Here is a 14,864-nt window from a genome sequence, read left to right as displayed (position 1 = left end):
CAGATAGAAAATTGCATTATTGAATGGAATTGATTGTTGTTTCTACCCTGCTTGATGTCATAGGTGGTACTAGCTCAATACAAGATTGTATTATGATGACCCAATGGATTCTTTAAAGGTATGTACTGCCATATTTTTGAAAAAGATTCAGTGTGGAAAATATATTAATATTATATGTTAATCAAAATATTCAGATAATTCCGAAAAATATATTTATACATATATGGGAAAATGTGGTGTGCAATCTTTTTGCTGAGCTATGCATCTTCTGTGATATCTCTGCATTTGATTGGTGGTGGGCAGAAGTTCAGTGCTGCTTGGTTTGAGCGTGTATGCATCTACGCTATTGCCTAGTCCTCTGTCATCATGTAACTGTGTCAATTGTGACCGACTTCGGTTATTTAGTCAGGGTGATCGATCGATGGAGTCTTGTGGTAAGACGGCCTGCTAAAATTCAAACATTAATGCCGATCTGTGGCTGCATATTCTGGTGTTGTTTGGGGTCCAGCACCCACTTCCGTTGGTAGACATTCTTATTATGTGAGTTTTGCTAATGACTTTAGCAAATACATGTGGATCTCCCTACTTTTTTTTGAACGGTCACCGGGGGGGAGAGCTTCCCCACCTGAATATATTACCACTCAAAAGGGGGAGGTTTGAGGATTACACCGAGGGTTACAACCAGTTTTTGTTACAAAGTCAGCTTTTAGGGGACAGCTGAGGATAAGAAATGAAGCCATTGCTTAGCAAATAAATTGTATTCCTTGTTTTTGAATCTAAAAACCCATAGAGAGAAATCAGCAACGATGTTACGAATCGTGGTCCGGGTAGAGTGATCCTCATTTCTGAAGACTAGGGCGTTTCTTGAGTCCCAAAGTTTCCAGGAGATAGACAGAGCGACAGAGGGCCATATGTTGGGGTTGAGGCCTTGGAGCGTTGGGTGTTGAAGTAGATCATCGAGATATGTTGGAGCCTGTAGTCCTAGAGAGGACCAAACTTGGGTAGCATAAGAGCAGCTTGAAATTAGGTGCAGGGCATCTTCATGAGGGTCTTTACAGCGGGGGCATGCGGCAGACTGTGCAATATTCTTGTGGAACATGTTTGCCTTCGTGTTTAGTCTTTCGCGGAGGAGTAGCCAAGCGAAGATCTTGACTTTGATTGGGACTTTGAAGGCCCAAACAAGATCATGGTGTGGGTCAGTTACGTCTTCAGCCACTATGGAGGAGTAGGCATTCTTGGCAGAGAATGGCAGGCCATGGGTGAGAGACCGTTCGTCCGGTTGGTTCACCTGCTGGAAGTCCTGCAACAACAATAGCACACAATCCAGCTCTCGAGCTGCAGCATTAGACAGACGGTTCCGCAGGTTCGCTAATAAGCTGGTTTGCCAGACAGTAGCCACTAACACCTTGTCATCAATGGAATGTGAGTATAGGTTTGGGAAAACTTTTTGTAGTGGTGAGTGTAGTAGCCATTTATCAAGCCAGAAGAAGGTGGAGAGTCCATTGTATGTGATGACAAAGGAATGTTCAATTAGCAGTGGCAAGTTGCTGTTGATAATCTTCCATAAAAAGGAGGGCCGTGTGGTTTTTGAAGTAATGCCAAGAGGGTGTTGTTGGTTATACCACAAGGTCCACGGGACGTTTGGGTGTTGTAGGATTTTTGAAGAGAATTTCATGAGCAGGCAGTGGTTCTGAATTTCAAGATTTTTAATGCCTAGACCACCATAGTCTTTAGGTTTGCAAACGTTTTTCCACGCAACTAAGCAGCTCGCCCCAGTACAGGTGGACTCGTTAGACCAGAAGAACGCCCTCCGAATGGCATCTAGTTTAGCTAGGATCGATTTTGGTAGACGGAAAACTGACATAAAGTAGATTGTTAAGGAGTCAAGGACCGCAATCAGCAGTGTGAGCCTGGCGCCCCGTGAGAGAAGACGCGCGACCCATCCAAAGAGGAATTTCCGAAAGTTGTCTATGATCGGGTCGAAAGCTGTCAAGGGCAATTTGGTAGGAGATAGTGGAAGTCCTAAGTATATTAGTGGAAAGGAGGACAGAGAGCGTCCAATGGCATAGCAATGTTGTTTTGTGTTGTGGATTCAGTAGCGATTGTGAGGAGAGCTGTCTTGTGGAAGTTGATCAGCAGCCCCGTAGCAAGGGCGAAGTCATGGAGTGTTTCTTTTAGCCGCAAAGTGGCTGCTTCACTGGCAGCAGCGATAATGAGAGTGTCGTCGGCGTACTGGAGTGTCACAGGCGGCTCGTTTGGTCTTAGTGGATGGCAGAGGACATTGGATTGGAAAGCTTTAGCGATTAGTCTTTGAAGTACATCGGCTACGATGATGAACAAGTAAGGTGAGAAGGGGTCACCCTGGCGAAGGCCACATCTACATTGAGTCCAGGACCCTGGAACACCATTGAGAAGAATGGCCGTTTTGCCAGTGCAGAGGATGTTTTGGACCCAACTGCAGAAGGTGTTAGGAAAACCCCGAACTTTCATAATTTGAATGAGGGAGGACCAGCATATCGAATCAAATGCTTTCCTAAAGTCTAGCTTAAAAACCATAGTCGGAGCTTTGCGTGAGTGGCACGTACTGAGAATATCTGCAGCATAGATGAAGTTTTCGGCAATGTTGCGGCCATGAAGGAAGCCCGTCTGGATCTCCCTACTTACAAAGCGTTCTGATGTGTTTCAAGTTTTTCATAACTTTCAAGCCCTTGTTGAACGTAAATTTGATAGCAAGATCATTGCCATGCAATCAGACTGGGGTGGTGAATATGAAATATTAAACTCCTTCTTTCAACAAATAGGTATCTCACATCATATCTCATGTCCACATGCACATCAACAAAATGGTTCTGCCGAACACAAACATAGACATATTGTTGAAGTAGGCTTAGCTATTCTAGCTGCAGCGTCCATGCCATTAAAATTTTGGGATGAAGCTTTCTTTATTGTTGTTCATCTCATCAATATGTGGCCCAGTCGTACTATCTCCAATGAAACTCCTACTGAACGTCTTTTGCATGTCACATCAGACTACACCACTCTTCAGACCTTAGCGCCATGACTACATGTGTGACATAAGTCGTTTCCACCCCAGCCAAATGGCACCTGACATTGGGACCCAATTGTCAGATTTTGCATCAAACCTCTCTAATCGGTCAATCAGCGTTTTTTTGAAAACTGCCAGCATAATGATGACGTTTTTTTGAAGAACAAAAACGAAAAGTGGTGGTTTTTTTTTGAATTAGGGTCTTCAATTATGTTGGTTTTTGCAATTTACTCGGGAAAAACGGCTACGGCGAAGAGGCAAAACAACATGGTTGATGAGGAAAAAAGATGGAGACACGAGGGGGAGTAAAGAGAAATAAAACAGACAGAGAATTGAAGAAGAAAGGTTTACAAGCATTTTCTTTCCCATTCATCTTGGTTTTGAAGGCCAAAGGGCTGAGAGACTAAAGAAATGATTGTCTTTCCGCGGAACGGCTGAAGAGGAGCGATCATTTCCCCTACCTCATTTGTCTCATCTTTTGGTTAGTTGCTTGGCACAGCACGTCACACATCCGACCTATTGCTTGGAAGCTTCTCGATTGATTCTTTGCCGGAGCAAACGAATATTAGTTCCCGAGTCCATCCAACGGCAACACCGTGTGTTGATTGTTGAACAGTCGAATGATCAATAGACAGCTGTGTGGCAGGCCGGCAGTGGAAGTAAACTAATGCACCGCCCCATGCTTGCTTGCAGTGCTTTGATACTCCCTAGATTTATATTCCTTCCGTTTCGAATTACTCTCTCCGTTCGGAATTACTTCTTGGAAATGGATGTGTCTAGAACTAAAATACGTCTAGATACATCTATTTCTGCGACAAGTAATTCTGAACGGAGAGAGTACTTGTCGCATGTATGGATGTATCTAGATGAATTTTAGTTCTGCATACATCCATTTTAGCGACGGGTAATTTGGGACGGAGGGAGTAGTTAATTAAACCTCGACACAGACACGGTACCTACTGTAAGCCGCATCTGAGACTAATTTTCTCCCCACCCAAGGTCACGTCTGAGCCTTAGCTTAGTGCCCATCCATAGTACTCCTCGTTCATCAGCTGCTTCTCTTCATATTAAGAACTTGTCCACTATCCTTCATTCATCAAAGGATATGGCTGGGGTGAGTGTTGGGATGGGGGCGATGAACCCCCTCCTCGGCAAGCTCACTGCCTTGCTCAGTGACGAGTACAATCTGCTCAAGAGCGTCCGCAAGGAGATCCAGTTCCTTGAGCGCGAGCTCAGCGGCATGCGAGTCTGGCTGGAGAGACTAGCGGACGTGGAGGAGAAACTCGATGGCCCGGCAAAGGGTTGGAGAGACAGAGTGCGCGATCTTAGCTACGACATAGAAGACTGCATCGACCGCTTCATGGACCGCCTTGGAAGCGGAGATGCCAAACCAAAGTTCATGAAGAGGACGGCCCGCCGGCTCAAGACTCTGTGGGTGCGCCATGACATCGCTACTCAGATCAAAGAGCTCAAAGCTCGCGTCATGGAGGAAAGCGAGCGCCGTGACAGGTACAAGCTTCCTACGTACTCTTGCAGCTGTATTTCTGGATGCAACGTGGGATTAATAAAGTGCTTTTTGTCAAAAAAATGATACTAGGTACAAGCTTGATGAGAGTTACTACAGTGCAACGAGGGTGGTGGAGATAGACACGCGGATGGCTGCCATCCACGAGGAGGTCAAGGGCTTGGTGGCAATGGATGGCCCAATGAAGCACATCATTGCCTTGCTGATGGATGAGAGTAAGGAGTTGAAAGTGCTGCCGATTGTCGGATCGGGAGGGTTGGGGAAGACAACCCTGGCCATGGAAGTCTACCGCAAGATTGGATCAGGAGGGGACTTCCAGTGCCAAGCTTGTGTGTCCGTGTCGCGCACACTTGATCTGATGAAGCTCCTAAAAGATATCTTGTCCCAGATCAATAAAGATGCATACAAAGAATGTCAGAGTTGGGAAAAGGAACAACTAATCCGTGAAATCAAACAGATCTTGACAGGAAAAAGGTGTGGAGCATATAGATGATTTGCTTTAATTTGTTTTATCCCCTCTCGTTATACAAGCACCTAGCATTAATTGATTCATACTGTATATTTGGACTATTGAAACAATTATTACTCCCTCCGTTCCAAAATAGATGACCCAACTTTGTACTAAAGTTAGTACAAAGTTGAGTCATCTATTTTGGAACGGAGGGAGTATTATTTAAACTTAGCTAGTTTGAAGCAGGCTAGATCAAATGGTCATCTCTAGTTGTCTCGAGTATGTTAGTTCCTTGAACATATATATTGTTTTCGCACTATCTCAAACTAGCCTACCGATTGACTGTTGGTTGTAAACACACATTCAGTAAATAGTTTTAATCTTACATTTTAGCTTCACAAAACAGGCACACATAAAAATAAGTCCACGTTCAACCCTCCATGTAATGATAGCCCAAAAAGATGTATTGTTGCTACAAACTTCACCAATACTGGATCAATCTAATTTACTTTTCTATAATATTTGGGCCATATTCTTTCTCAACCAAAAATGTTTGTACGAATAGTTTGATTGGTGATAGTTAACACAGAATGCCACCGTGGTCCTCTTCTTTTTATGTGTTTGCACCTATTTCTTCCATAGATAAGTTTATAACTCATAAAATTGTCTGACTTTAAGTTCTAATGGCAGATTATACCAGCAAAGACATAGTCCCGACTGCTCAAATTTTACTTCATTTTACCCTGATCCAAACCCCAATCCTTTTAGGAACCTCACTACTTTCTTTGGACAAAGGTTTATTCATTCTAAACAAGTCCTCAAGGCAATGCTATAAATCGATTAGAATTCAAACCTCAGCGTCAACATCAGGTTTAAATCGTGGTAGTTTCGTTTGGTCTGGATGGCTGCGTGTGCGACTACACTTGAGTGGGCAAGGCGGCATGGCTCCATGTACACACGGGACGAAGAACAAAGGAAACATGGACAAAAAACGAGTCCCACACAAAATTACATGACATGTAGCCATGACATCTCACGAGCCATTATGATTGTCAATAGTTGATGTTTGTGTCTTTAGTCGTAGTGTTAGGGCGTCCTGAACCTGGCCGGAGGTGCTGGTTGGCTGCGGGTCCTCGTGCAGGTTGGGACTTGATGGTGTGGCTGTGGTCACCCTGTCTGGCGGTTGGTCGTCTATCCTCGGCTTTGCAGCTACGTCGGCAAGTGCTGCGGTGGCGGCGGTGTGAGGTTTCTTGGATAGTGCCTACAATTCCATGGAGGTGTGGTGAGGGGCTACGCGTGGATGAAAATCTTGCACGGCTTCTGCCGGGCCGGCGATGATGGCACCTGTGGATGTCATTCTCCTCCTTGGAGGCATCGCCGAGCATGTTCGCCTTTCCCCTCGCGCTCTTGGAATTGGTGGATGTCTCCTGGCGAAACCCTCGATTAAACGGCTCTTCGATCGGCACAATGGCGGCGTCCTGGACGTCACTCCTCTGTGGGAGCATTGCGTTTGGAGACGCGCTGGCTCCTCATTGCTCTCCTCCGGTGTTCACCGCTGTCCTCGTTTGATCCCTCGTGCTGCTATGTGCGGCCGTCTTTGATATGTCCAAGACGGTGGCTTCCCGGAGCCGATCGAGTCCTGCCATCCATCTGCCACTTTCTCTTAGGCGCTCAGGATGGATGGTGCGTCGGCAAGTGAAGTTCTGCGGCAGTTGGTGGTCTCGGAGGTACTCGGCGGTGGTCGAGACGCGGCTCTGTGTATCTCTCTAGGATAGGCTCTTTTGCATTGTAGCTCGCTTTGTGTGGTGTTTGTACTTGGTGTGTGGTGTTCGTGCTACACTCATTGTTCGCATTGAGTGGTAGTTTTCTTGTAACTATTATTCTGCCTTCTATAAAGCTATGGCACGCCTAGACGTACTCTCGAAGTTAGGGTTCAACATTGAAACTCAAACTTGACACTAGTTTAGTGTTGTAAAGTAGACTTATTTATTTCTTCTATGAATGAGAAGTCATATAGTCCCTTGATGTACTTAATATAATTTTGTTTTCACTTACCCTGGGATGCAATGAGTTAGTTCTTCTAATAGTTCTATTACTTGATGCAAGAAAAAATTACCAAAATGTAAATATGAAACATTTATGTATATATTTGCATATATCAAATTATGTGCTAGTAAAAGTCATCACAATAATGGCAATGCTTAACAATACATGATCTTGAGTGCAGGTACTTCATTGTTATTGATGACGTATGGAAAGAACAAGATTGGAAATTGGTCAAGGCAGCATTTCCTGAGAATAATAATGGTAGCAGAGTAATTGCTACTACACGCATTACAGGTGTAGCTAATCTATGTTGTTCCGTCTCAGATGAGCAACCCTATCAAATGGCACCTCTAGATGATGTTGATTCTCGAAGATTGTTCTTTAAGAGAATTTTCTACTCAAATGATTCATGTCCTTCTGAACTGGAAGAAGTTTCTACAAGGATTTTGCAAAAATGTGGCGGACTGCCACTGGCTATAATTACATTTGCAAGTTTGCTTGCTAGTAAGACACATAACAAGGATGAATGGGAGAGACTGCAAGACTCCATTGGTACTGGTTCTTCGTTTGATAACGATGGGAACTTAAAAAGGATGAAAGATATATTGTTACATAGTTACTTGGATCTTCCCCACCACCTGAAGACTTGTTTACTGTACTTGTGTATATATCCAGAGGATTGGATGATCGGTATTAAATTGTTGAAATGCAAATGGATAGCGGAAGGATTCATTGCTACACAATGGGGAAGTTTGGATCAAGTAGCACAGAACTGTTTTAATGAACTCGTTAATAGAAATATGATTCAGCCAGTTTATGGTAATTATGGCAGTTCGGTGAAATATTGTAGGGTCCATGATATGGTGCTTGACCTTATTATATCTTTATCGGATGAAGAGAATTTTGCCACTGTCTTAAATGGGCGTATATGCAATTCTTTCCCAAATAAGATACGTCGTCTGTCCATGCAATCTAGTGGCAAAGAGCATAAAGGAGCAGTTCAGGCCATTACAGAGACCAAGATACATATTCGCTCATTGACTCTGTTTGAGCCAAATAAGCCAATAGTACCCCATCTTGTGGACTTCCATGCTTTGCGGGTGTTGGATCTTGGACGATGTGATTGGTTGGAAAACAAGCATGTAAAACACATAGGGAGTTCACGACAACTGAGGTATTTGCGAATTTGGGGTTCTAAAATTACTGAGCTTCCTGGTGAAATCGGAAAGCTGCAGCACTTAGAGACTCTGGATTTGAGAGAGTGTTGGTCACTGGTAAGACTGCCATCAACCGTGGTGCAGTTGCGGAAATTGGTGCGCCTATTTGTCAGCTATACAGCACAATTACCTGCAAGTGGGTTCCGGAGTCTGCAGGCCTTGGAGGAGTTAAGCTTCGGGGAAACTGACGACCCAGTGAGATTTGCGGAGGAAGTAAACGAGTCGGGCAAGTGCAACCTTCGCTATCTTGGTACTGGTGGAGACATAGCCGAGCGTCTGTTCTGTAAACCATGCTATGCATACCCGTGCCTCCAAGTTCTTAAAATTCAGTCTGGAAGAAGCCTGATGGAAATGGTTCCCAGAGGAATGGCCTCCCTCAAGAATCTCGTGAAGCTATGCATGGAGGTGAAGAAATTTGATATGGAGGGTCTCCAAGTCCTCATGGGCATGCCTTCTCTGGCCAATCTTCATCTATGGGTTATACAGGTCATCAAAGAAAAGCTGACCGTGGGTAGTAATGGATTGAAACTGCTAAAGGCGTTCCACTTCCAATATATGCCATCCTCTCATTTTGTATCGGAACAAACAGCAAGCGGTGGACTGCGCATCTCAGAAAATAAACCAGATGTAGTGCGTCTAACATTTGCTCCAGGTGCTGTGCCAGCACTCCGACGCCTCCGTCTTTACTTGAACCCGATGGAGATGGCGTCCGACTTTTTTGTAGACTTGGGTGTCCAGCATCTTTCAGGCCTTGCACAGCTCGAGTTCAAAATCAATTGTAACAGAGCAGCTCGAGGCAGGGTGGAGGCCTTGGAGTCTTCCGTTGAAAAAGCAATCAACCTGCACCCCAACTGTGAAATCCATGTCCGCAGAGTCGCTGAAGCTCGCATGTTTAAGGATGAAAAGGAGTGGCAAGAGGCCGTCTCAATGGAAAGAAAGGAGTTGGAAGGATTCATTGGTCGGGAGAATGAGAGACGGGCCAGCAAGAACTAGCTGCCTTATCCTTGTAATTCAAAAATATTGTGAGTTTTCTTTCCCTCCTTCCTATGAGTAACAATTATCTACATGTTCTTCGTTGTGAAAAATTAAGAACATATTCCATATACATTGTGCTGACGCTGTGCATGTATTCATCTTGAACAGCTGTTCGTGGATCCAAGTAAAGCCATGCATATGGAGGGAGAGCTACACGGTTGTCCAATCCAGTCCTACTACTTACTGCAAGTCTGCAACTCAAATGGTTGGCCACCAGCATTTGATTCAGTGTGTATTCAGAGAGATGTATTCGCCATCCTCCCATCCTACTGGGTTTTGCTTGAGTAGAACAAACAGTATGTGTGTAGTTGTGTAACATCCCTGAATTCTATTTATCTGTCGTCAGGGCAGAACTCTGTTATTGTTTCCGTTATGATTTAAACAAACTGAATCGAGGAATGTATCTGAGCAATATTTGTTTTTGTAATATCTATGGGCATGATGTGGGCATGTGGCTGCTGTTGTGTGTATAGATGCTGGTTGGCACATGTTGAGAGCTGCTCGATTTGACATGTAGATTCAGCATGATGTGGGCATGTAGACTCGCTGCTAAACACAAGACATCATGTAGAGATCGTCCAATCATGTGGCAAAGAGCGTAAAGGGGAAGTTGGCCCAAGCATGGAGTTGTGAACGTGACTGACTTGGGTTATTCATTCAACGTGATCGATCAATGAAGTTCTATGATAAGTTGGCCAGTCAAAATTCAGACATTCGTTGCCGATCTATGGCTGCATATTCATGTCATGTCGACCAAAATTTAGGCAATGTATTATTGTAGAACAGCATCAGGAAGGAAGAGTGATTGTGATGTTGGCTAGCTGAATTTTCTCCTAACTCCGCGCCTGCACTGAAAGGATGCAAGTCGCCATCCAAACGATCGAGACACGCATGAGCCTACTCATAATATCAGAAGCAGTTATATATGGACATATATGCAGATTCAGTCGTCAGGTGGGTCCCAGATCGCAGCACTGGTAGAATGACACTCTCTGGGACGTAGAGTGCAAAAGTGAAGAAGACTAAGCACCCAAGGAACTATGAGAGACTGACGAGGAGGAAAACTGAAGAAAGACCAAGGAACTAGTAAGAAACAAAGAAAGTAAAAAAGAAACAAATGCTAAGAAACTGACAAAAAAGAGAAGACTGAACCAAGGATGAGGACTGAGAGACTAGAGAAATGAAGAAAGATAGACTTCAAAACAGAAGGGGGGACCCCCCTGGAGGAATAAGAAGACCGAAGACTAGAAAATGACGACACGAAAAACACCAACAAAGCTGAAGAGGAATGAAGTGACTAAGAAACAGAATAAACAAATAAATGATGAAGCAATGTAATGAAATGAACAGCAAATGCATGATTCGATTACCAGAGAAAACATCCTACCAACGTTGTGTACATTTAACCTTTTAATCTGATATAAGAAAATAAATAAATCATGATTAACGATGAAAAACAAACACATCCAAATGCACTGCAAGATTTACTTTTTGTAGAAAAAGCATCAAATGAAAAACCTCAGTTAGGATATCCGACTCCGTCCAAAATTTTGGGACTCCTTTCAATGATTTAACAGACTATTGGTAAAAAAGAAGGGGGCCGGGGGGGGGGGGGGGGGGGGACGGGCAGCAAAAACTGAATCTCTTCAATATTAACAGAGAACGGGGAAAAAAGGAGAAGCATCTCTTTCCTGAACAAGCCAATTAAAGTACGGCAACCATATAAACGCAAGACAAAATAAATTTACTACTTCATCACTTGATAAGCTGCTTTCTTCATAACTTTCATCTTTTGATAATCCATAGCCAGAATCATCCCCATGAGTGTGAAACCCACCAGGCAATCTTTTTTTTAGAAGAACAGGGAGCCCTCCCCGGTCACATTATATTAATGAAACCAAATTCAGTTATTACATAAGCAGTTCAGAAAGAATGACAATGGCTTAAGCCAGTACATAGGTAAAGCAACCGGATCACAGGCACTACGTAGTGTCAAATGCAGATCAGCTCCTGAGATGCCTTGCGCGCTTTCAGCGGCGGTGCAGTCACCGCTTGAGGGGACCAGGCAGCCACCAGGGTCGAGGTTGGACTCGGCATCGATGTAGCTTCTGAACGCTTCTTGGAGGGGGACGAGAAGCCCACTGCGTCGTCCGAGATCTTCAGCTTGTCCCATGGAGTCACCAACGGGGCTCCAGCGAGCTTCATGATCAACCACCGATCATCAATGGTTGTCTCAGATTGGTCGCGAGGTGTGTTGTGAAGGCCTCCAGCCTTTCTGCCGTCCCATCCGAGGACAGGATCACCCAGTTCTTGATGGTTTTTAGAATCAGCCTCATCACATGCTTAATGGACGTCTATAAGGTGTTATTGAAAATCATAGAGTTCCTATATTTCCAAATACACCAAAGTACAGCAGCATTAGCCGTGTTGAGGGCAGAGTGTTTTTTGTTAGCAATCCATAATCTGGCCACTAATTCGAAATCAGTCCCAGTATCCACCCCAAAATGATTTGAGACCAGAGGCCAGATCTGTCTAGAGACCACACAGTCAAAAAACAAACGCGAGCATGTTTCAGCCTCAGAGCAGAACACACACTCAAGTGGCTTAATAATCTGTCTTTTCCTGAGGTTATCCCTGGTCATTAGTTTGTTGTTGGCAAGGAGCCACAGGAAGACATGAATTTTTGGTGGAATTTTTAGCTTCCACACCGAGGGTATGAAGACTGGTTGCACCCCCCCTAAAATTAATCACATGGTAGAGTAAGCTAGTGGAGTAAACTCCCCTGTTTTCTAGCTGCCAGACAAGGGCATCAGTTCCATTGGTAAGGGTCACGCTACTAGTTATCTCCACTAACTGATACCACTGTTCCATGAGTTTGTCATCAAAATTCCTTCTAAAAGTAAGCCTAAGTTGCATACCATCCCATACTTCCCTGACACTTTTGGTTTGTTCATTACAAATAGAGTAGATAGGCCAGAATTGCACTGCTAAGGGGGAGGTACCAAACCAGGTGTCTTCCCAAAACCTAACTTTTTCACCAGACCCAACCTTCCACTATAACCAAGTTTTAGTGCTTGGATAATGGTTTTCAGCCCCTTCCAGAATCTGGAGGCACCGGGGGATAGATTAGGAGCAAAAATGTTAATCTTACCAGACACTAGATCGTTGATGGCGCGCGTTGCCGCGCCCGTCTATTTTGAATGCTATGTGAAAGTGTTAGAAATTTATGTACAAACATAGAGCTCATGTTAGTTTATATAGATAATAGTGTCTCCCATGAAGCTGATAATAGTTGGTCCACAGGCGTGCTAAGGACTTTATATATCAGTACAATATTGTGTTTGATTTCAGTTTTTGTGAGTACAGTGTGCAGTTGTAACTATTGATGATGCATTAAATTTGTCACATCAATTGTAGTGGTGTCTCATTGTCTGGGGTAAAAATCTGTCACGTCAATTATAGTAGTGTCTTAATTGTCTGGGGTAAATCCGTTCGCACATTAAGCTATAGCTTCACATAGGGTTTTTTGGTCATTTTAATAAAGAAAGAAAGATCCTATGGAGGACCAACTGGAGAGAAAATATGTTTGGTTATCAATGTTCTATTGCTTAAATCAACTTTATTTTTTCCTAATGAAGCATGCCTTTTCTCATGTAAGATTACATTTGACAAATCAGATTCAAGGTCCCTGAATCGTAATGGTGAAAACTTAAATGAAACAAGTGAGCCTTCAGATGAGTGCATGTTCAAATCTACCAAACACTTACGAGTACATCACAGAAGGAAGGGCATGTTCAGAGATTTGCAAAAAATAGCATTGGAACAGCACAAATAACTTAACATACATGTCTTAATAATACTGGGAATATATGATTTGAAACATTACACTCATATTTGGGTAGAGAAAATGCTAAGTATTTGGGTAAATTACAGAACTTGTAGCCTTTGGGCGACAAAAATATTGAAGGGTTTATTTATTAATATTAGTGCACTCCAAGATGCTACAGTCAATCTTCTTCCTGGAAAACTTCACAAATATCGAAGGCCTTGAGCTTGAAGCTTTATCAAGAGTGCAATGCAAAAGGCCGTTGTCAATCTTGTTCCTGCAAAAAGAAATCCGATTTAGGAAGTTCGAAATCATGTGAAAATCGACCACGTGAACTATGTAATAGTATTATGTTGTGCACTTAATTTTTTGGTTTAATAGCACACCTCTTGCATCTACAAGGGCTTTCAGTTCTCCAGTCCTGGTATTATCAACGGAACTAATAAAAGTGATTTGGCAAACTTGCCCTGAATCTAGCACTCCAGTTGGCCAACTCCTCCTGCTCGTTGTGCCTCAGGTCGTAACTAAAATAGCCCCTCCCCTGCCAAAAGGAAGGTTGTTATGATGATATTATGTGATGAACACATGTTACGGTTCATCCACTTCTTTATGCACACAAATCTGATCATGGACACAGCGCAGAGCACTGAAAAGAACAACGTTGCCTGTCCGATGGTCTTCACTTATTTACTATATGCCGTGATGCCTTCTGTTGTAAGAAAGATAATGAGATATAGACTGCACTTACTGAACTCTTCTAATGATTTGCTGATATCACTGCCCCCAGACTGAACCAAGTGTATCTTGCCTGAAAATATTACATTTCCCATACATCAAGATCTTACAAATGCAAACTAACAAAACCAAAAATTCTGCAATTAGAATGTCATGAATTCAGAGATGAAAGCACAATCTACTGAGAATGAGGGGAGTCTAAATTAAGCTGCATGAAAGCTACAATAGAGTCCTTAACTCGACAGGCAGCTCCCAGTTGTCTCTCCTTTTATCGAAAAGCCACAGGAGCTAGTCTGACTCCCAGTAGGTAGGTCTGTTTTCTAACTAAGCTGCATTCTGCCTGCAGTGAAGCTAAATCTGCAAGCACAACAGCAAACTTTTCTTTTGGTTGTGTAGCTGGAATAGGTCCATTGTACTATACTATTATTTTGCCTGATTGTTTTGTCTCCAATGGTGAAATCTTCATTGATGGGAACATAACACTGTTCATGCAAATTTGATGGATATTTTTGTTACCCATTGGTGCATCATATGGAGAAAATAGAAGAGGGATATCAGTTACCACTATTTAGATTTATGTGCAACTGAACACTAAATAACTTATTTTTGCTACCCGTTCGTGCTTGCTATGAAAAAAATAGAGGCATTTCTCCCCCATTTTATTAGTTGGTGGTTTCATCAATGATAATCGATAAAAGTTCAATTCTGTAAGTTAGAAAGACCCGCACATGAACATCCCTCAAGATAAAGGCTGCATTTACATGGAAGGCGGAAAAACATGAGCAAATTGTTAAGTATTAGCTTGTCAAGAACGGATAGGTTTCAGTTTGACGAAAAAGGGTTCCCCCCCGCTTTATATTCCAAAGCAACCAACCGAACATCCAAGGATAGGTGTTGGGGCGGAAGCAGCACAATCACACCCAAAAGAAACGAAAGAGAAACAACAAAAGAAAAGAAAGCCGACAACGGCGGATCGACGGAAA

General features: G+C 43.2%; 1 protein-coding gene across 1 annotated transcript; it reads left to right on the top strand.

Moving 5' to 3' along the window:
* Positions 1-4,067: 4,067 nt before the first annotated feature.
* Positions 4,068-9,732, top strand: LOC123147021 (disease resistance protein RGA5). The gene is made up of 4 exons (XM_044566279.1): positions 4,068-4,555; positions 4,644-5,045; positions 7,250-9,307; positions 9,429-9,732. Exons 1-3 carry the CDS (start codon positions 4,152-4,154, stop codon positions 9,276-9,278), a joined length of 2,835 nt encoding a protein of 944 aa, XP_044422214.1. The 5' UTR covers positions 4,068-4,151; the 3' UTR covers positions 9,279-9,307; positions 9,429-9,732.
* The last annotated feature ends 5,132 nt before the right edge of the window (positions 9,733-14,864 follow it).

The sequence above is a fragment of the Triticum aestivum genome, chromosome 1B, assembly GCF_018294505.1.
Source record: "Triticum aestivum cultivar Chinese Spring chromosome 1B, IWGSC CS RefSeq v2.1, whole genome shotgun sequence".
Classification (NCBI taxonomy): Eukaryota; Viridiplantae; Streptophyta; class Magnoliopsida; order Poales; family Poaceae; genus Triticum; species Triticum aestivum.
Note: the sequence above shows the minus strand (reverse complement) of the source record. Positions and strands in the feature narration are given on the sequence as shown.